This window comes from Schistocerca piceifrons, chromosome X (assembly GCF_021461385.2).
Source record: "Schistocerca piceifrons isolate TAMUIC-IGC-003096 chromosome X, iqSchPice1.1, whole genome shotgun sequence".
NCBI lineage: Eukaryota > Metazoa > Arthropoda > Insecta > Orthoptera > Acrididae > Schistocerca > Schistocerca piceifrons.
Window position 1 is genome coordinate 701029202 of NC_060149.1, and position 23418 is coordinate 701052619.

Sequence of the window (23418 nt, forward strand, 5' to 3'; positions counted from 1 at the left end):
TTCTCATGTTCGCGGCACACTGGACCTTATGGCTGCGACCTTGCCTTATTCAAGGGTAGACACAGATGGTGCTCTGGTAGCTATGGCACTATGCTTTCTGTTGGGGTATGACGTTGAAACCACTATCAGTTCATCTACTATCCCCCAGGTGGCATATGTTGTCATCGAATCGAAACGACATTATCTTTCCAGGTATAGCAATTCTTCTTGTTAGTATATTTTAGTGCAAAATTAGTTTTTGCGTCCAATAAGCTGTCGAATTCTAGAAATATGATCTTGTAACGAATATGCTTCATTCAGTCCAAAAATAATTTGTGATTTGTTTTTGATGGTGAAGAGTTGCGTAGTGTTGTGGTGTCTAATGCACGCAATGCTGCTTAGTTCTAAATGGTTCAAATGGCTGTGAGCACTATGGGACTTAACGTCTGAAGTCATCTGTCCCCTAGAACTTAAAACTACTTAAACCTAACTAACCTAAGGACATCACACACATCCATGCCCGAGGCAGGATTCGAACCTGCGACCGTAGGGGTCACGCGCTCACAGACTGTAGCGCCTAGAACCGCTCGGCCACCCCGGCCGGCTGCTGCGTAGTCTGTAGCATTTCTACATAAGGAAATGTTTTACTGAGGTTGCTGAATGGTGGAAATAACGAGGAATCAGATTTCAATGTTAAAAGCAAATGGTTGTTAATATTAAAATAAAGCCAACATGGGGAAACTAAAATGTAAATAAGATACATTAATGATATGTAACTTATCTGTGTATACCAAAGGATACAACATATTAGAACAATACCATCTGAAGAAAACCTGTGTTTAAGCCAGTCAGTAAAGGTAGATGGAACTCCTTCCGGCATGACGCAGGCGGCAGAACGGCGCAGAATGGACGAGAGACGTGGGGCCGCTGTGGCGGACGGCGGACATCTGTCGCGGTCGCCAGGGCGTTGGCGATGCTGCACACATTTTTTAGCAGTTAAAGGTGGTGTTCAGGTCGTCGTTCGAGCTTCAGTGCTGAAGCGCAGTTTTGCTCACCTCCGAAAGCAGAGTCTGGAGTTCATATGTCGTATGGAACTTTCGCAGCTAAAACAATGTGTTGCACTTGCTGCTCAACAAAGTGAACTAGCTCGTGGCAATAGTAAGAAGCCTTTCAGACGCCAAGGAACTCAATCAAAATCACACACGGTTGGATTCAACCTTTCGTTCTATAGGTACCGTTTAATGTGAACTCGGTGGACCGTTTAAGTGAGTTAATACAGTGGTTGATTGGAAATCGACTGGATTTTGGAACGATCACAGACAGTTCTACTCAATGGCTCGATACTATCGTAATTGGTTATCTGCATCCAGACTCATCTTAAAATGCCCTTACAGCATGCATATTAAATGGACGTATAAAAGGTAAAGAGTTCTCGGGGGGGGGGGGGGGGGAGGGGGGGGGAGGGGGGGGGGAGGGGGGGGACAGTATGCAGCATTCACCTTCGCTGAGGGTACGGCATCGCCCAGATTACTAAGAAGCAACATGGATCGGATTGGGCGTGAACAGCATCAGTTGATGATCCCCTAAGTAGGCTGCCATTATTACCTAAAAACAAACAGCTGCTTTTGGTGTGGCACTGTGACCGGAAAGCATGAACTACTGATGAATGACTTCGCACTTCGTTCAGTTATGAATCGTACTCCTGCATTACCCCATATGACTGTAAGAGGGATCCCATTCTTCCAGTGTTTTGGAGGGACACAGCTGTATTACTCCTAGGGTCAAGGCTGGTAGTGATCGAAGGAATTCCGACAGCACAACAATATTCCATGGGTATCGTGTGTCTTCGTGTATATCTTTCGTACCACAATTTCATGATGTCAATTTTAAATGTAAAATGCTCGTCCGAATATGGCCTGTATTATGAACTTCCTTTTTAATACTGAGGTACTTCAGTGGCAGGCAGGATCCCCACATTTGTCTGCAGTAGGACATTGTGTGACTCGCTCGGAACTTAACTTTGACCAGTGCGAGAATCTGGGATATCAAGGAAGAGTTACAACAGTTAAGCGGCAGTTTGTCTCAGGAATAGATACAACTTCTTCACGATAACCTTCTCAACCATGCATCCCTGACAGAGAGATTGTAACGTCCTACTGATAAGTAGGCTCACAATTCCCAGTTCTTTGTAAATTTCCATCGATTTTGTAATCATTGAAATAGCACCACATATGCTCTCATCCCATGAAATTTCATTTCGTTTCCCCTTCCCATTCTGGGTGCTTCATTTTCTTTGATCATGCAGAATATTTTTTATGTTTCTTCTTTTAAATCTCTCTCTATATATAGTAGATTGTATTCCTACCATACTAAGAAGTGAAACTGTTCCTTGTTTTGACTGATTACAAAGTTGTATCTCTGCTTAGTAAAAATAATAATAATGATAGTAACAGCGAAGCACCGCCACTATTTTGGGCATCACGGGGAACTAGCAGCTCAGCTACTGCAGTTGAAGGAATCAAAGGCTGCCGGCAGGCACTAAGATGTCGGCATGCCGGTTACAACAACCGAGCTATCTGTACATTTTAAAGTTCGCAGTGCCAAGCACCGCAGCGATAAAAAAGGGCTCTTGCAGGTAGGAACAAGTAGTTTCTACATCAATGGGCAATGAATTAGTTTCTCTGAACGTGGCTGGAAGCACCGCATCGGAATAACAAGTGAGCTCCTGACTCATACAAATGACCGTCAATTTTAGCAGGGGTATCAGCAGTCTTGCAGCTCCTGCCATCACAGGCGGTCTACGATAGACGCTGGTGCGACATGGGCAGCAAACAGCCGCCTCGAGCTCAAGCTTCCACCGCCGCACCGCATTCTTACACCAAGTCCTCCTTCCTGGGACTGGTGCCACTACACTGCTGAGCCGCCTTCAGGCTCACTCCGACATCAACTAGAAACCTGCCCTTTGGGGCAGCAGATCGAGACTGAGGCAGTACAGCCGCTCAGCCTTCTCCGTTGGCATGTGCTCCACGGCACCACGTGCCGTCGCTCATAGAAGCGAAGTACATCAGAGACTGGCATTTCCAGCAAGTATTCTGACAGTCATTTGCACCCCTGGCACCTCTAGCCAGCAGCTGTGCAGTGTATAAACTGTGACACGCGAATGAGCGAGCCCATGGCGTCAACATTCCTGGGCACAGATATCATGGTCCACTGGTTGACAGCTGGCTGTGTACCATGCACCGTCCTCACCACGTGCTAAGATGTGGTGTGGCCACCGCACCACAATGCTATGAGTGTAGTCGTATGGGTTTTAATAAAACATTTGATTTTTGATGTGGTTTATCTGAGATGCCAGCAGCCTTCGCCATTGCGATGACCCACTGCCGTAGCCGAACCTCGCACAGAAACGGCCCTTCACCGCGACTCTGTTTCACTTGTCAGAAATGGGATTCACAACGCCTACAGCTACCACCAGTGGATAAACAAGATTACCCATCTACCGCAGGGTAACATTTGCGTCAACGTATAGTGGGTAAAGTGCAGTGTTTTTGTTTGACTGTATCACGGAGAGTAAATGGGCCTTTTGACAAATGGCTTGGTTCAAATGGCTCTGAGCACAATGCGACTTAACTTCTGAGGTCATCAGTCACCTAGAACTTAGAACTAATTAAACCTAACTAACCTAAGGACAGCACACATATCCATGCCCGAGGCAGGATTCGAACCTGCGACCGCAGCGGTCGCCCGGCTCCAGACTGTAGCGTCTAGAACCGCACGGACACTCCAACCGGCTTTTGACAAATACAGGGTTATTACAAATGATTGAAGCGATTTCACAGCTCTACAACAACTTTATTATTTGAGATATTTTCACAATGCTTTGCGCACTCATACAAAAACTCAAAAAGTTTCTTTAGGTATCCACAAATGTTCGATATGTGCCCCTTTAGTGATTCGGCAGACATCAAGCCGATAATCAAGTTCCTCCCACACTCGGCGCAGCATGTCCCCATCAATGAGTTCGAAAACATCGTTGATGCGAGCTCACAGTTCTGGCACGTTTCTTGGTAGAGAAGGTTTAAACACTGAATCTTTCACATAACCCCACAGATAGAAATCGCACGGGGTTAAGTCAGCAGAGCGTGGAGGTCATGACACGAATTGCCGATCGTGATCTCCACCACGACCGATCCATCGGTTTTCCAATCTCCTGTTGAAGAAATGCCGAACATCATGATGGAAGTGCGGTGGAGCACCATCTTGTTGAAAGATGAAGTCGGCGCTGTCGGTCTCCAGTTGTGGCATGAGCCACTTTTCCAGCATGTCCAGATACACGTGTCCTGTAACGTTTTTTTCGCAGAAGAAAAAGGGGCCGTAAACTTTAAACCGTGAGATTGCACAAAACACGTTAACTTTTGGTGAATAGCGAATTTGCTGCACGAATGCGTGAGGATTCTCTACCTCCCAGATTCACACATTGTGTCTGTTCACTTCACCATTAAGAAAAATTGTTTCTTCATCACTGAAAACAAATTTCTCACTGAACGCTTCCTCTTCCATGAGCTGTTGCAACCGCGCCGAAAATTCAAAGCGTTTGACTTTGTCATCGGGTGTCTGGGCTTGTAGCAATTCTAAACGGTAAGGCTTCTGCTTTAGACTTTTCCGTAAGATTTTCCAAACCGTTGGCTGTGGCACGTTTAGCTCCCTGCTTGCTTTATTCGTCGACTTCCGCGGGCTACGCGTGAAATTTGCCCGCACGCGTTCAAACGTTTGTTCGCTCACTGCAGGCCGACCCGTTGATTTCCCTTTACAGAGGCATCCAGAAGCTTTAAACTGCGCATACCATCGCCGAATGGAGTTAGCAGTTGGTGGAGCTTTGTTGAACTTCGTCCTGAAGTGTCGTTGCACTGTTACGACTGACTGATGTGAGTGCATTTCAAGCACGACATACGCTTTCTCGGCTACTGTCGCCATTTTGTCTCACTGCGCTCTCGAGCGCTCAGGCGGCAGAAACCTGAAGTGCGGCTTCCGCCGAACAAAACTTTATGAGTTTTTCTACGTATCTGTAGTGTGTCGTGACCATATGTCAATGAATGGAGCTACAGTGAATTTATGAAATCGCTTCAATCATTTGTAATAGCCCTGTATTTAATTGCATTATTATTAAGTTCAATGTGTGGTGGTTAGTCGTAGACAGTGTTCTGTGGAAGTGTAAACAAGAATGTTAGTTCGAAATATGTGTTACCAAGAGCACAGGTTGTGGCCCATTGTCAAGGAGTATGTAAGGTGGTAACCGTACGTAGTAATACAGGAAGTGAATTTGAGGGTTGTGAAGGAGCATTAATTGTTTTCAGTGTGTAAAGTACTAATTTTGAGCATCCACGCAGGCACAATAGTTAAGTTACAGTAAGAGGTATTATGATCGTGTTATGATTATGTATCCTTCTCGTAGTTTGATTTTGTTTTGTTGTGATTAGTGTGTTTTCATGATACCAGAGACTAAGAATTGTAGGAAATGATTGCTAGTTTCCACTGTCCAAGGTAGAGACACAGGGGCCAAGTCTCCTGAAGGAGGGAGCTTTTGTAGTACCGGAACCATTTTTTGAGTGTTACTATATAAACAATGAGCTCACCCGCAGCAGCTGAGGAGCAAGAGGCAGCCCAGGCACAAAGGTGTCGGCATCACGGTTGCAGCTGGAGGGACGTTTATGAATTGTAAGGTAGGCCAGGCCTAGCACCACAGTGCTGCTAATGCAGCGGTTAAGTCTGGGCTCTTGCAGGCCAGGCCAGGCAATTCCTACATCGCTGGGACACGGATTTGTTGCTCCAATCGTGGCTGGAAGCAGCTCATCGGCACAACTAGTGAGCTCCCCACCAGCATTAATCATAGCAGAGGTCTGTGCAGTCTTGTGGTGGCTACGATTGCGGGAGGTCTGTACCAGGTACTGGTGCGATATGGGTGGCAAATATGCGCCATGAGTTCGGGCCTCAACCACCGCAGCATCTTCTAGCACCAAGCCGTTTTTCCTGGGCTTGATACCATTCCAATGGCGGGCTGCCGCCAGTCTCAGTCCAACAGCAGCCAGACTACAGCCCTGGAGTGCAGCAGATCGGGACTAGGGCAGTACAGCCACTCGCCCTTCTGTGCTGTTATGGGCGCCCTGACACCAAGTGCAATCACGAGAGGCTGACAATCCCTGGAAGTATTCTGGCAGTCATCCACGCCACTGGCACCTTTCGCGAGCAGCCTTGCAATGTATAATTGGGATGCGCCACTGAACGAATTTTTGGTGTTCGCAGAGTGCCCCGTCCTCAGCACATTCTATGAGGAGGTGTGGCCACTGCACCGTGACGCTGTGAGTGTATTTGCTTGGGTAGTTGCGACAACTCAACCATGCACACATGTGACCCTTTATCCATGGTCCATTTCAATAGTATTGATTATAATTATAGTAATAATCATCAAGTAAAGGTAAAAGAAAGGAAATGTACATATATTCCTAAATGTAAAATGAATCAGTAACAAATATAATCTTAAATGTAATATGAATCAATAACAGTTTTGTTGACAAAACGTAGAGAATATGCAAGTTTAAAAAGACGAATTAATAGCAGTCAGAAAATACTTGATGGCTGAAGCCACTTTTCAGTAGGTGTTATATAAGAGAGCTATGGGCGTAGGGAAGCAGAGTGAACAGTATCACCTTGTGAGGATGTGATTTCATTTGTATATACATATGTATAGCAAGGGTATGAAACTCTAAAGCCGAGACAGGCCAGATCAAAACGGTTCAAGTTCAGGTGGGACACGCACAAAAAAAAGGAAATACCTAAAAACCAATTTTCATAGAAACGCAAATTTACATAAACGACAACAAGGCTCAACAACAACATAATACTAATGTATTCTTCCTGACACTCGACCTCTCTCTTCAGCTATTATCTTTCCTATTTTCGGAGGAGACTTATTTGCAGTAATAACTTTCAAAACTGACCCATCTGGAACGTCTGAAATCTTGGATGCAACAGGAACTTTATTTCCTTTCATTGTTGAAAATAGCTGCTCAGATCGATAAGTACCTCAAAACTGGGATATAATTTAATATATTTGTAGAAATTAACCTATGACACCAGATTGTACCAACAACCACTTTTGCCGAGATCGATTAATTGAATGCGTAGCAGTGAACTCGTCTGTTTTTGCTACCCTACCACTCGTGCTAGACGGGCCTGTCTACAGCACATTCTGTAAGGAGAAGTCTGCAAAACAGTGGAGTGAAATCTCGCACCGTACTCTTTCGGTCTGCATGTGGTAGTCGTCTACCAAGATATTCACAGCCAGTCCGGTTATTTGCGCCTGCTCCTTAGGTAACACAGTATTTACGTACCGTTGTATTGGAGCCCACCCTCCCCCCATGAACAACTGACCTTGCAGTTGGTGGCGAGGCTTGTGTGCCTCAGCGATACAGATAGCTGCACCGTAGGTGCAACCACAATGGAGGCATATCATTAGAGGAGCCAGACAAGCAATTGTTTCCTGAAGAGGGGAAGCAGTCTTTTCAGTAGTTGTAAGAGCAACAGTCTGGATAATTGAATGATCTGGCCTTATAACACCAACCAAAACGGCCTTGCTGTGTTGGTACTGCGAACGGCTGAAAGCAAAGGGAAACTACAGTTGTAATTCTTCCCAAGGGCATTTGTTGGTTAAATGATGATGGCATCCTCGTGAGTGAAATATTTCGGACCTAAAATAGTCTCTCATTCGGGTATCCGGGCGGGACTCAGGAGGCTGTCGATATCAGGAGAAACAAAACAGGCGTTCTACGGATCGGCGTGTGTTACGTCAGATCCCTTAATCGGGTAGACAGGTTAGAAAATTTTAAAAATGAAATGGACAGGTTAAACATTGATAATGAGGAAGTTGGTGAAGTTCGATGTCATGAGGAACACGAGTTCTGGTCAGGTGAATACAGGGCTGTGAATTCGAAATCAAACACGGGTAACGCAGGAGTAGGTTTAATAATAAATTTTAAAAAATGGGAATGCTGGTATGCAACTATGAACAGTGTAGTGAACGCATTATCGTAGTCAAGATACACACGAAGCTCACACGCGCCACAATAGTGCCAGTTTATATGCCAAGTAGCTCCTCAGATAATGACGAGATTGAAGAAAATGTATGAGAAGATAAAAGAAATTATTCAGTTGGTTAAGGGAGACGAAAATTTAAAAGTCATGTGAGACTAGAATTCGATTGTAGAAAAAGGAAAAGAAGGAAAATAGTAGGGGAATAAGGAGGAAGCCGCCTGGTAGAATTTTGTACAGAGCATAGCTAACACCTGGTTTCAGAATCATAAAATAAGGTTGTATACGTGTAAGAGACCTGGAGGCCCTGGAAGGTTTTAGATTGGTTATATAATGGTAAGCCAGAGATTTCGTAACCAGATTTTACGTGGTAAGATATTTTCAGGGGAAGATGTGGACTCTTACCACAATTTATTGGTTATGAACTGTAGAATCTGTAGAACTGAAGAAGATGCAAAAAGTTGAGAATTTAAGAAGCTGAGGCCTCGGTAAACTGAAAGAACCAAAGGTTGTAGAAAATCTCAGAAGGAGCATGAGGGGATAATTCACAACAGGGGAAAGGAATGCAGTAGAGGAAGAATGGGTAGCTTTCAGGGATGAAACAGTGAAGGGAGCAGAAGATCAAGTAGGTAAAAGGATGAGGGCTAGTAAATATCCCTAAGTAACACAAGAGGTACTGAATTTAATTGATGAAAGGCGGAAACATAAAAATGCAGTTAATGAAGCAGACGAAGGGGAATACAAACGTCTAAATATGACATTGACATAAGTAAAGTTTGGAAGGTAGGAGACGAGGTACTGGCAGAAGTAAAGCTATGAGTACCGGGCGTGAGTCGTGCTTCGGTAGCTCAGACGGTAGAGCACTTGCCCACGAAAGGCAAAGGTCCCGAGTTCGAGTCTCGGTCGGGCACACAGTTTTAATGTGCCAGGAAGTTTCATTGACAGAAGTGATAAATGGCTACACAGGAGTGGCTGGAGGACAAATGTAGGAATTTTGAAGCATATATCACTAGGGGAAAGATAGATGCCGCTTACAGGAAAATTAAAGAGACCTTTGATGTGATGAGAACCAGCTGTTGAATATCAAGAGCTGAGGTGGAAAACATATCCTAGGCAAAGAAGGAAAAGCAGGAAGGTTGTAGGAGTATATAGAGGGACTACACAAGGGAGATACACTTGAAGCGTTATAATGGGAACGGAACAGGATGTAGATGAAGATGAGGTGGGAGATGTAATACTGCGTGAAGAATTTGACTGTACACTGACAGACCTAAGTCGAAACTAGGCCCCAGCAGTAGACAACGTCCCTTTAGATCTACTGATAACGTTGGGTGAGCCAGCCATGACAAAGCTCTTCCATCTCGTGAGCAAGATGTATGAGACAGGTGAAATACTCTCAGACTTCAAGAATAATATAATAATTCCAATTCCAAGGAAAGCAGGTGCTGACAGGTGTGAAAATTACCGAACTATCAGTTTAACAAATCGCGGTTGCAAAATACAAACACGAATTCTTTACAGATGAGTGGAAAGACCGGTGGAATCCAACCTCGGGGAAAATCACTTTGGATTCCAGAGAAATATGGGGCACGCGAGGCAATACTGATCCAACGACTTCACATAGAAGATTGGTTGAGGAAAGGCCAACCTACGTTTATAGCATTGGTAGACTTAGAGAAAGATTTTGACAACGTTGACTAGAATACTCTCTTTGAAATTCTAAAGGTGACAGCGGTAAAATATGGGGAACGAAAGGCTATTTACAATTTGTAGAGAAACCAGATGGCAGTTATAAGAGTCGAGGGCGAGGAAGTAGTTGTTGGGAGGGAGTGAGACAGGGTTTTAGCCGATGCCAGAACTGTGGTGTCTAGGAATCCTGCATACTTGGTTCGCTAAACAAACAATCAAACAACCCATAGTAATCAGTTTTATCACAATAAGGCAATTCCAGTACTTAAATTCGAGAGATGTTTCGCAAGCAAAGGGCGACATACGAAATAATTAATCTTCTTCAGAATAGATAAACACAAGTCTGTGCTATGTAGGGAGTACAAATGATATAGGCTACGATTAAAGCTGCTATCGAAGTGGGCTGCCACTAGTAGGGCGCGGCGCTTATATCCTCTTCATGTAGGGGCCTTTGGTGTCGCGTTGTCGTCCTGGATGGTGGTCGGTGAGCGTACGACTGGCTGATCTCTTTTCATAGCCTTCTCTTCTCTGCCGTTCCTGACTGGCGTGCTGGTGCTGACTTTACCCCGCAACAGAAACAAAAGAAAAAATTGGAGTGGAAATAAAAGTCCAGGGAGAAGGAATAAAAACATTGAGGTCTGCCGATGATACTGTAACTCTGTTAGAGACAGAAAAACAATTGGAAGAGCAGCTGAACGGAATGGACAGTCTCTTAAAGCAGAAAATAAGATGAACATCAACAAAAGTAAAGCGAAGATAATGGAATGCAGTCGAATTCAATCAGGTGGTGCTGGGGGAATTAGTGGTTTTTTAGTGGTTTATTAGTGTCCAATGGATCCTAACTTCATTTAGACGTCACAGGTAAAGGCAATGTGGTCGGGAGTTCCCCTACGACCACACTGACAGATGTCATTATCTTTCCTTTTGAAAATGTACAGGTTAACAGGACACAGGCTGTGTCACATTGGATAATGTATCAATGCCTGCCTGGTGTTTTGATGGGCATGTCCTAGGCGTTCTCGAATGCACTGGAGGTTGATGGAGACTTGCTTAGCCATTCCCGCCAAATGTGTGGGGCTTTGAGCTACGGAGGAAACACGTTATGATTGCAAGGTCGCCCTCTATAAATAGTGCAAGACATAAAACGGTCAAAACACTGGCGGCCTTTGGGCGAATATAGAAACCATAATTTGGCCATACATAAACACAAAGAGCTTTCAAAAACTGGTGCCACCACCTATCGAATTCCAGGGAATACTTAGAAGAGGAGAGTTCTAAAGAAAAATATGCGTTCTGCTGACAACAAGAATGTATTTGCAAGGATTTTGACCTGTTTTTACCTCAAAGAGGAAAAGTAAACTTACGCAAAAGTCTGACCTAGTTGGCCAATAGGCAGATATCCTTGGGCAGATGAATGGGGAACGGATTTACTGTTAATAATTCGAACAAATGTTGAATGCAACTACAATAAACGATGGACCAAAAGTTAAAAACAATAATAATTTTAATAATTAATAATAAAAATAATAATCACCCAAGGGTATCAAATAATTATTATCATTATTTTTGAAAAGAATAGCTGCAGTATTGCATCCAAAAGGTGGACAAACATGATATTTAGCTGGTTGTAATAACGTTTTGGCTCATCAGTGTATTCTCTTAAGTGCAACTGGGATGCACGTCACATACTATCACCGAGGAAGTCACACGATTTTGCTAGTGACAAGCTTAAGTGGAAATTTTACCTTACAAATATACCAGCAAAATGAAAGATGGTGAATAATGCGGATTATTTTTGTTGTATCTGTATTCTGGGTAATTACCAGGACAAGATGCTACCCATGACAAACGTTCCACTTCTCGTCCTCGATATTCCATGTAGAGTCCCCACCTTTGAGTACTAAGTAAGAATTCAACTGTCAAAATACCCATTTTACTATGTATTCACCTTTTGCACTGTAGATCTGCTGCCTTTAAGACAGCTTATAATGATTGTGCCTGGCCAAACTACTCCTTCTCCGGGACAATAGGCCTATCATTTATTGCAGACGCCAGGTGATTCTCTCCCTCCAATACGCCAGCCGCCAAAGTGGACAGATTATGTGTGTGGAACAAACGCACTCTCGTAACGCGATGTTTAGGAACCGGACGTAACCTTTATCTGGAAAGCGCGGGTTGAATTATCACAGGATGTCAATGAAGTTCACGCCAAGACACTTGATCTGCTTACGACAAGGATGTGGACCTTTAAATGTTCAAATGTGTGTGAAATCTTATGGGACTTTACTGCTAATGTCATCAGTCCCAAAGCTTACACACTACTTAACATAAATTATCCTAAGGATAAACACACACACCCATGCCAGAGGGAAGACTCGATCCTCCGCCTGGACCAGCCGCACAGTTCATAACTGCGGTGCCTTAGACCGCTCGGCTAATCCTGCGCGGGTGGACTTTTAGACACCGAGTAAGTAAATTAGTATAGTAATTATTGCACTGTGTATATTTCAGTGACGATACACGTGACGGCGGCCTCAGCGGAGGTGCGTCGGCTGGGCAGTACGTGCTACGCAGACGCCGACTGCGCACTGAAGAACAGCCTCTGCCACCGAGGCTCCTGCCGCTGCCGCAACGGGCTGCAACCCTCACACGACGGCCGACGCTGCCTCGGTCAGTATCTATATTCCGTTCAAAATTACTAAACTGACAGCTGCGAAAGAAGTATTTCGTAGAGACTCATGTGGCTGGCACGTCACGCATACAGCCAACCTCACGAAACTTGTAGCCGTAGTAATCATCTGCATTTGCCAAATCATCGCCCTCATAACTACAACTTTTCTTGCTTGTTATGTATCTCACATAGCTTTCTGCCGTGGGGAAAAGTCCATTGTAGCTGAGATTTTGATTTCAGTTCTTACGGTTGCATTTACAACCCAAGGTACGAAGCATGATGTGCTTGAGCAAATTATCACTGGACGTGACAACATAAATTTTCCTAAGGTAGAACATTTTGGCGTTACGATAACCCCAAAGTGGTATTCTCCATCGTAGAACATTTTGTGAATATTTAAAGGTTATATAATCTTTTAGAATACTCGGCATTCTTTGTTGAAATTAAGAATTACAATTCTCATATATCTATAGGGCAATACTTTACAGTAACTTGTATTCGTTTCAGTGTATCGGATTCCAGCATTTGATGGTGAGTCCTACGTTCAACTGCAATGTCTGAAAGCTTACAACAAACTGAATATCGAAATGGAATTCATCTCATACGCAAACGATGGTCTTCTGTTGTACAACCAACAAAAGGAAGACGGAATAGGTGATTTCGTCTCCCTCGCCATTATTGAAGGGTGAGTTATACAGAGTGACTTCGATAGTAAGTACTATATTAAGTGAATAATAAACTCGAACACACTATACAGAGCGCATCGCAGCGAGGATACAAGTAAGTGAGAGCAGCGTCGTGCGAAAAGTAAATTTTCTGTGAAATTAGTACGCATGAGTACCCTTTGTCAAGGATAAGGGAAGTGAATTAGCAGGGTACAGAGGCGTATGCATTCAGCGCTGTGGCATGCCTGTCCATATTTTCTGCAATTGGATCTTAAACCCTTGAATACTAAAAATGCCACAGATACTATCTCATACAGAGCCATACTTTGAACATTGGCAAGGCTGAGGGAGTTGAAGTAGTGATCAACATACTAGATTAGCAATTAAATCAATTGTCTCTTCAGATGTTACGTATGAAAGTATTTTATTTACCAGGCAATGGATTGCAGTCGAGAAATACGTAGCTCTTTAATCAACTAACTTAATCCTGCTCATGAACCAACTGAGCAAACTGATCTTCACTCTATGTCTGGATATATTCTCCACAAGTTAATATACAGTATCTGGCGGCACGTATTTCACACTAATATTATCGATTTTCTGTTGTGTTCCAATCACCTGCTGCGCTAGAGGAAAATGACAGGTTTCATGCCTGTGCATCTTTATTTCTCTTACCCTGTTGTCATGATCGCTACGCGAGATATACACTCCTGGAAATTGAAATAAGAACACCGTGAATTCATTGTCCCAGGAAGGGGAAACTTTATTGACACATTCCTGGGGTCAGATACATCAGATGATCACACTGACAGAACCACAGGCACATGGACACAGGCAACAGAGCATGCACAATGTCGGCACTAGTACAGTGTATATCCACCTTTCGCAGCAATGCACGCTGCTATTCTCCCATGGATACGATCGTAGAGATGCTGGATGTAGTCCTGTGGAACGGCTTGCCATGCCATTTCCACCTGGCGCCTCAGTTGGACCAGCGTTCGTGCTGGACGTGCAGACCGCGTGAGACGACGCTTCATCTAGTCCCAAACATGCTCAATGGGGGAGAGATCCGGAGATCTTGCTGGCCAGGGTAGTTGACTTACACCTTCTAGAGCACGTTGGGTGGCACGGGATACGTGCGGACGTGCATTGTCCTGTTGGAACAGCAAGTTCCCTTGCCGGTCTAGGAATGGTAGAACGTTGGGTTCGATGACGGTTCGGATGTACCGTGCACTATTCAGTGTCCCCTCGACGACCACCAGTGGTGTACGGCCAGTGTAGGAGATCGCTCCCCACACCATGATGCCGGGTGTTGGCCCTGTGTGCCTCGGTCGTATACAGTCCTCATTGTGGCGCTCACCTGCACGGCGCCAAACACGCATACGACCATCATTGGCACCAAGGCAGAAGCGACTCTCATCGCTGAAGACGACACGTCTCCATTCGTCTCTCCATTCATGCCTGTCGCGATACTACTGGAGGCGGGCTGCACGATGTTGGGGCGTGAGCGGAAGACGGCCTAACGGTGTGCAGGACCGTAGCCCAGCTTCATGGAGATGGTTGCGAATGGTCCTCGCCGATACCCCAGAAGCAACAGTGTCCCTAATTTGCTGGGAAGTGGCGGTGCGGTTCCCTACGGCACTGCGTAGAATCCTACGGTCTTGGCGTGCATCCGTGCGTCGCTGCGGTCCGGTCCCAGGTCGACGGGCACGTGCACCTTCCGCCGACCACTGGCGACAACATCGATGTACTGTGGAGACCTCACGCCCCACGTGTTGAGCAATTCGGCGGTACGTCCACCCGGCCACCCGCATGCCCACTACACGCCCTCGCTCAAAGTCCGTCAACTGCACATACGGTTCACGTCCACGCTGTCGCGGCATGCTACCAGTGTTAAAGACTGCGATGGAGCTCCGTATGCCACGGCAAACTGGCTGACACTGACGGCGGCGGTGCACAAATGCTGCGCAGCTAGCGCCATTCGACGGCCAACACCGCGGTTACTGGTGTGTCTGCTGTGCCAAGCGTGTGATCATTGCTTGTACAGCCCTCTCGCAGTGTCCGGAGCAAGTATGGTGGGTCTGACACACCGGTGTCAATGTGTTCTTTTTTCCATTTCCAGGAGTGTAAAGTGATAGAAGTGTAATGGGGGCAGTCTCCATCGACTACAGGTCCTCCAAATATACTCAGTTTGGTGTCGTGAGAACGAAGTCGCTTTTTTTCCAAGAGCTTCTATGTAAGAACCCCAAGCGTTTCTGTAACGATTTCGTATCTACTGCACCAACTTGCAATGTCTATGGATTCGTGTATTGCCACTCTTTCTTAATAAAGTATCCAAACATTTTAACAAGAGTCTGAAATTGATCGCATTGGTGTCTTATGCGGTATGTCCGTTAGAGACGTACTGTACTTTCCACAGAAACATTTCACGTAAAATCGTACTATTTCACTGCGCTTCTTCGTATTTCCTCTAAATACATTAAGATGAAACACGTTCAAGACATTAACACTAATGTTGTGGTCGGTTACTAATGAATTATTTGTCTTTGTTATACGCATTAAAATGAATGTATCCAGTTATAGCGAAAGGTGTCATCCCTTCCATGAATCAGAATTTGATGGAAGTCGTTTCGAAATACATAACGTCGTACATTGATGGTAAGTGCTAGTTGGAATCGCTATTTTTTGTACATAGCAAGCGTCAGATTTCCATAACAGCCGTATTACCCGAGCACAAAATGTTACACATTTCCATAGTATATTAATTTGAGTCGTTTTTGAATTACTTGCGTCTTTTTCACAACATGTTGCACTACACGCTATTGCGCTACCAAAGATAAACCGTATCTCAACGAAGGACTAATTGTTCTGCGTATTCGACGTATAATCTGACTAGTATCCCATAAGGATTATTTTGATATCCATTTCCGTGCTCAATGGTTTGCTATACATTTTCTCATCTGCGTGATGGTCGAAAGTAGCAGCTGATTTTATTAGATGTAGAAGCTTAGAGTACCAACTTCAGTATTTCATTCTTTATTTCCACAACTGCTGCTTACGTATAAATACAAAAAATTTAGGTTCCTTGGGTGCTACGGATAACAACTGAAATCTTAAAATACTATAAGCGTTCACATTTATTATCCTTCACCAAGTGACTTTGTCTCAATCAGTAAGTCATAGACGAATTGTTTATGTGATTTTTCGTGGGCAACCTATGGCACCGTTTGACAGAAGAAGACAAAAATACCATTTTAGTAATAAGCCCAAACTTATCTGGATGCTTTGATTGCGGAGGTGAACAATAATTAGAGTGAAAATACCTTTCAATGAACACAGGTATTTACATATGCACAGAAGGGCCAAAACATTACAAGCACCTGGTTAAAAGGGTGTTGGTTCACATTTGGAACCCTACACAGCAGCGATTCAGTCTGGCATGTATTATACAAGTCCCTGGTAGATTTAAAAGTATGTGTGGCATCAAATGTTTCCGCACATGTCACTTAATTCCCCTAGATTACGTACCGCAGCTTGGTGGCCGTGGACCTGGTGCCCGATCACCTCACAAATGTGTTCCATCTGATTCAGATCAAGCGCATTTGATGTCAGATCATCAGCGTTCTCACGCTATAATTTCCTTCACACTACTGTAGAAATAATCTGTTCTTGAGAAACTGACAAATATCCTGCAGCAGAATGCCATCGCCACTGGGGGAGACATCAAACCTGAAGTTATGCAGACGGTCCGAAATGATGTTCATATACTCCACAGACATCATGGTGGTGTCGATTTATACCACAGGCGCCAAGGAAGTCCAGATTAATGTCCTCCAAAGCATTATATTGCGTAACATCTCCTCTGACCTTGGTAATGGCCTCGATTCGATCAGCAAATGAATCAGAAAGTTTCTTCTGGTATGCCATATGCAACTGAAGCCTCTCTCGTCATGATTAAATCCAGTACACCTACCATACTGCGAGAATGCTGCTTGTTACGTTTCACCAGCTGCTTTAAGTAGTCCTAACGTTTCCTGTAGCATTAAGATAGAATGATTTACCGAAACGTTTCATGTGTAGTATGGTGTCTAAATGGTCGTCAAACAAGGAAGATACGCGTATAGACCTGTGAACAGGGCTGCTGGGATCTCGGAGGACAGGGTTGTCCACAGTATACTCATCATGAAGATGTAGAAGAAGGATCAATACTTGGGCACCAAAAGTTTTGAATAAAACGTCTTAATACACTTTCACTGTCACCTTAACCCTGAAGGTTAATCCTTTATTTGGCAATGTTGCTCTCATGCAACATGAAAATTCCACAATGTTTTCTAAACATGTTTCAAATTTCAACCATGGATGGGCAATAGTGGTTGCAAGCAACATTTAAGATTTCATATACAGCGGTATTTTGTTTTCTCTGGTGAAAAGCTTTATATAGTGTGCATCTTTAGAAGGCACGGTGTTGGGTTACGTGAGCATCAATTACGAGTGCAGCGGTTTCTTTCGGTTTTATAGTGCTTTTCTTTCTTGTACAGTGAAAATTGATCATAAACGGGAAGATGAAGCCCTGAAGTGAGTTATTATAGAAATATGTTAGGGAATGGTTACCCGGAACATTGCGAATAAACCGATCGTGTCTGGGAAAAGTAAGCCTGGCTTTGATTATAGGATGAACAAATTCCGAAGAAGAAGAAAACTGCAGATCCAGTGTCAGTGAATGATGTACGATATGATAGTTTTGCGCACTGGCCAGACTATGATCCGAAAAGGAAGATGTGGGTTGGCTTCGAAGGGTATTCGACTATAAATGTGCAACATAGAGAAATGTTCTGTGTATTGTACGAAAAAGGAACTGTTATAAGACATTTCACATTAAAAAGTGGAAAATGCTACCATTTTTTCAGCCACATTTAGAACACTGCAGCATTTATTTAACAGCACCCATCTGTGTTTGTGGGCCATGGTACTTAAAGGCAACATACTGCATTTTGAGAAAGCGGGGGTAAAAGTGTCCGCGTGACAATACGCATCTAATTTAAGTAACTCTATTTTTTCACAATATTTCTTTTTGTGCCAAATAAATAGTTAATCACCAGATTGGGTCGTCAGTGTTCTCAGTGCCTTTCATCTTTAGAAAAGAGGCAAAACTGCGACTCGTTGAACACACTACATGCCTGTACACCTACTGTCCTGTTTAGGCCTACTGCAGACGTGAAGCTTTATGGGCTGTTGTGATTAATGTAGTTCTGCGAGGTTCCAAACTGAAAATTTCCGTTGTATGCAATTCCCTTTACAATGTTCGTGCGGAAACTGGCTGAAATTGTCGTTGGCAATATATGACACTCATCCAAGTTCCTGTCGTGTAGTGTCTATTAACAATAACTATATTTACGCACGGCTGCGGGTGGTACATCATTCCTTGTTGATATGCTGGATGGTCCACGTTCATAGACCAACAAATTGCGCAACTGCATTCTTGGTGGGGTCTTGAGCACGTAATTACCGATACAGGCGAATGACATATGAAAACCTCATCACTGTTACGAGTGCCTTGCGTCAGTGGTGCAGACACACATGAGGGACTGATACAAGTTCTGTGCTGCCTACTGCATATTAAAATACTCGGGCGGTATTTTCAGAGAATGAAGAATACTTTGTCTGCTAAACTTAATATTTTTATTGAACGTTAGTAGAATCTTCCCATCTCTTATCACCTTCCATTGCACAAATGTACCTGGCAGTTGAATTTTCCCATAGCTTATCATCTTCTTTGCACAAATGTACCGGGAAAACGATCCAAAATACGTCACTTTTTGTGGCAGATATCTTTTACTTCCTCCTCCCCTTAAATGCCTGCTTCTGACTGCTGAAACAGTTATTCATACTTAATAAAATAAGCTTGCCGATGCAGAGTAAGAAATTTTATTATATTTAATGCTTTTTTTCTTTCAGCTACGTAGAATTCAGATACGACTTGGGAAACGGTGCCGCAGTTTTAAGATCGGCAAACCGGATTACACTGGGTACGGTGCACCATGTGAGTGCGCGCCGCTACCACCGGGACGGCTTGCTGCGGCTGGATGCCGGCCCTGAGGTGGTGGGCCAGTCGCAGGGGGCGCTGCGGGCACTGGACCTGCAGATGGATGCTTTCGTCGGTGCAGTTCCTACCAATCTAACAAGGTACTACTTTAATATTGGTTTCGACTTATCGTGTCAGATCCATGAACCGCTCAATATACACTCAGGTGAAATAACTTGGGAAGCATACACCAAAAAATCATTGACTTCGCTGATTTATCGTATCATTGTAGTTTTAAGTGCCAATATTCAAATTTTTTAAGCATGATGGAAACCAACGCAAGCTGTCTGACAGTTGCGTTAATTCAACCGGCTAATGCGGCAGAAAAGTGGCCTATTTGTAGTGCGTTCGAGTCTCGTAATTTTGTTCCCACCACAGATTTGTATCAGTACCACCAAATAAGTTCCTTCGGAAAATAGTAATCATGATAATCATAGTGGAATATGCGAGAAGAGACATAATAAGGAACCGTGATGATATGAACATTTATGTATCTACACATCCATTCGCATTTCGCAGCTATATCATTCACACTCTCTTCTAACAATGTACATCATATTTGTAATGGTTTTCGATAATCAACGGAAAACAGCTATATGTCTTACACGTAGAATGATTTGGCGTTGCTTTCCTACCTGCTGTGTTGCGATTGCTTTCATTTCATTACCAGAAGTACTGAACCTGTTAGTCAACAGCTCATAACCTCTCAGGCCATTTCATCGTTGCTGTACACTGCAGTGAATAGGTTTACCATTTCATTTTTTTTCATTAGCTGAGCCTTAAAGAGCGATTGAAGAATCATCAATGGAAGATTACAAACAAGGTACGGATTGCCCTGTAGTTAGGTGCCTTAGCCAATTGTTCTAATACCACTTCTCCATAGCTTGCGTTCTCTTGTCGTATTCTAAAGACTCGTGTTACTTTTCAACGTAGATATCTCGGAAATACTTGAAAAGTGCATCACACTATAACAGTGTCTGTTACATCTATTTGCCGCGCGGGATTAGCCGAGCAGTCTGTGGCGCTGCAGTCATGGACTGTTCGGCTGGTCCCGGCGGAGGTTCGAGTCCTCCCTCGGGCATGGATGTGTGTGTTTGTCCTTAGGATAATTTAGGTTAAGTAGTGTGTAAGCTTAGGGACTAATGACCGTAGCAGTTAAGTCCCATAATATTTCACACACATTTGAACACATTTTGTTACATCTATTTGTGTATCTTAAGGGACATGAGTGAATTCGGTGACCCATGAGGTGCAAACCTCTTCTAAAAAGAAACGGAAAAATTTGACAGTAGTTGCTTTTTCGAATAATACGGTACTATCTAGATGGTTTAATGGTTACGTGTTTATTATATTCTTTAACAACTAGTTTCGGTTGCTGCAATCGTTAAACCTTGTAAGATACAAACTAAAGGATTCCAAAAATGTTAAGCATCATCTACACATTACAAGTCAACCATCGTCAAAGAACACACACCACTTTACGAACTTCAGACACAAATGCCTCAACGACATTAATTACACAAATCAAACTCTAAGCAATAAAATAATGCTTACTGTTTACTAAGGGTTTACCCAGTGCTGTCTTTCTACACTTCGTGTTTTAGTTTGTATGTAACAAAATGCTGTATAACCTGAAAGATTAATAAACAGAGAGTATTATATTGTGAAAACATAGATACTTCAACATACTGGTCAAAAGACCTCTAAGAACCGATCTACGAAAGTGCTTTCCGAGCATTTCCCATGCTACGGAGAACCTATATGCGACACTTACCTCCTAAAACATTCGAGAAAGAATCTGTTTTCTGGGTCGCGGGATATTCTGTCTCTTTCCACCCACGTGCGCTCATGAAAGCGTTGCCACCTCATATCGGTTCACTGCCCTCTCTATGTAACCCTCCGCACATGTCTGCATCACGCTAGTTCATCTCCTCTGAGCAGCCAGTATTATTGAAATTAAAGAGGTCCATTTTCATATAAGTAGTTGAATCACGTTACCTTACGGAAGGCGGTTTTATTCCTGTATTGTATTCGTATGGAGACTTTATGTGGAGCATTATAGCCGTAATTTGAATTAATCAAAATTATTACATAAAGTTTTGAAGAAGGAGACGTTTATATTATACTACGCATAGTTGCTATGCTGGGAGCTACACCTTGCTCCCACAAATGATCCACAACGCGATGACAATGATATTTGATTCAGAAATTATATGAATGGTGAATGAAATTTCACAGTTGTTGAGCCAAAAATAATATTTCAAAATATTAATATTAGATTTGTCCTTATTTACAATATCTGGCCAAATACAAACATAAAAAAAAGTTTTCTGTCACCCCGGTTCCCAGAACTCCTAAAGATAGACGTTGACTGTGGATATTGTGTCACAGACTCAGACTCTTTGACTGTTAAGAGATGTCACTTAACCCGCCCTAAGATGTAAACAACCATGCATGAGCAGCGCCTATTAGACGCACGGGGTCCGACAGCTGATCAGTTCCAGTCATTCCACCAGGAAGGAGGTACACGGCTCGTGTTGTATATAGTTCATCATGCCTAGACGGTCAATACCGCCTTTCGATCGTGTCCGCATTGTTACTTTGTGCTAGGAAGGGCTCTCAACGAGGGAAGAGTCCAGGCGTCTCGGAGTGAACCAAAGTGATGTTGTTCGGACATGGAGGAGATACAGAGACACAGAAACTGTCGATGACATGCCCCGCTCAGGCCACTCAAGGGCTACTACTGCAGCGGATGACCGCTACCTATCGATTATGGCTCGGAGGAACCCTTACAGCAGGGTAAAGACTCAAACTGTGCGCAATAGGCTGCATGATGCGCAACTTTACTCCCGACGTTCATGGCGAGGTCCATATTTGCAACCACGACACCATGAATCGCGGTACAGATGGCCCCAACAACATGATGAATGGACCGCTCAGCATTGGCATCACGTTCTCTTACCGATGAGTGGCGCATATGTCTTCAACCAGACAATTGTCGGAGACGTGTTTGGAGGCACCCCGGTCAGGGTGAACGCCTTAGACGCACTGTCCAGCGAGTGCAGCAAGGTGGAGGTTCGGTCCTGTTTTTGGGTGGCATTATGTAGGGCCGACGTACGCCGCTGGTGGTCATGGTTGGCGCCGTAACGGCTGTACGATACGTGAATGCCATCGTCCGACCGACAGTGCAAATTCTTAAGCCCCAGAATATGAGGAAAGCTCTCTTGGAAATTTCACGCTCAAGACGTTTTGCAGAATGTGACTGCAGCTATCGGCACTAAAAACGTGTCACCACAGTCTCTGACCCATGAAACGTTAAATCTTGCTTATTTTGCTGCTTACTGTAACTCGTATGGTATTATATTTTGGGAGAAGCCTGTGCATTTACCAAGAATATTCCTAATCCAGCGTAGGGCGACCATACTTACATACGGTGTCAGTTTACGAACGCACGAGACCCGTTATTCAAACGTCTCGGAATTAGAACTCTGCCATTCCTCTACATGCTCTGATCAGCCAGGACATTATGACCACTGCCCAGCGTGACGTTGGACGCCGCCTGGTCCTGTTAAGGGCACTTGACGCAGTAACGAAGTATGCAAGCGGAACGGACACGGACGTGGTATCACACTAATAACATATGACCTGCAAATGGGAAATTCCATTGAGATAAGCGACTCTGACAAAGGGCGGATTACTATTACACACTGCCTGTGAAGGAGTATACCTAAAAATCCGAAGCTGATCGACTGTTCACGTGCCACTGTCGTGAACATCTACGGAAAGAGGTAGGCACTGAAAATACCACTGGGCGCTAAGTGGCTGGACGGTCACGACTCTTCACACAATGTTGGGTTGGGAGATTTGTCTGCTCTTTAAAGCAGGATAGATTCTGCTCTGTGGCGTCTCTGTTGCCCGCACAATTGTTTTGGAGCACACTGTTCTCTTACATCGGTGAACATCTAGCTTCGCATCTCACCATATGTCATCTTTCAGTAGTGTGTCGGGAGCCAGAACCATACTACAGTGTTTTGAGGAGCGTTATAGTGAACTCAGGTTGATGCCTCGGCGACCAAATTCACCTCAGTAAATCCTATGGACCCCATATGAGTTGTTATCGGATGCCATTACCTGTGCCGAGACATCTAATGCCACTGTATACTGTCTAATGGGATTTGTTGTTGCCTATCTTGTCTTATTTAGAAGAAACTGGAGCATTTGTTCAGTGATTGACAAATATAAAAACG

General features: G+C 44.0%; 1 protein-coding gene across 1 annotated transcript in view; it reads left to right on the top strand.

Moving 5' to 3' along the window:
• The first annotated feature begins 857 nt into the window (after nucleotides 1-857).
• LOC124722626 (pikachurin-like) overlaps nucleotides 858-23418 on the top strand; it is a 51111-nt gene continuing 28550 nt past the window's right edge. The window contains exons 1-4 of the mRNA XM_047247760.1: nucleotides 858-1137; nucleotides 12265-12423; nucleotides 12932-13109; nucleotides 19045-19272. Coding sequence (XP_047103716.1) covers nucleotides 858-1137; nucleotides 12265-12423; nucleotides 12932-13109; nucleotides 19045-19272 — 845 coding nt within the window. The remainder of the gene's footprint in view (nucleotides 1138-12264; nucleotides 12424-12931; nucleotides 13110-19044; nucleotides 19273-23418) is intronic.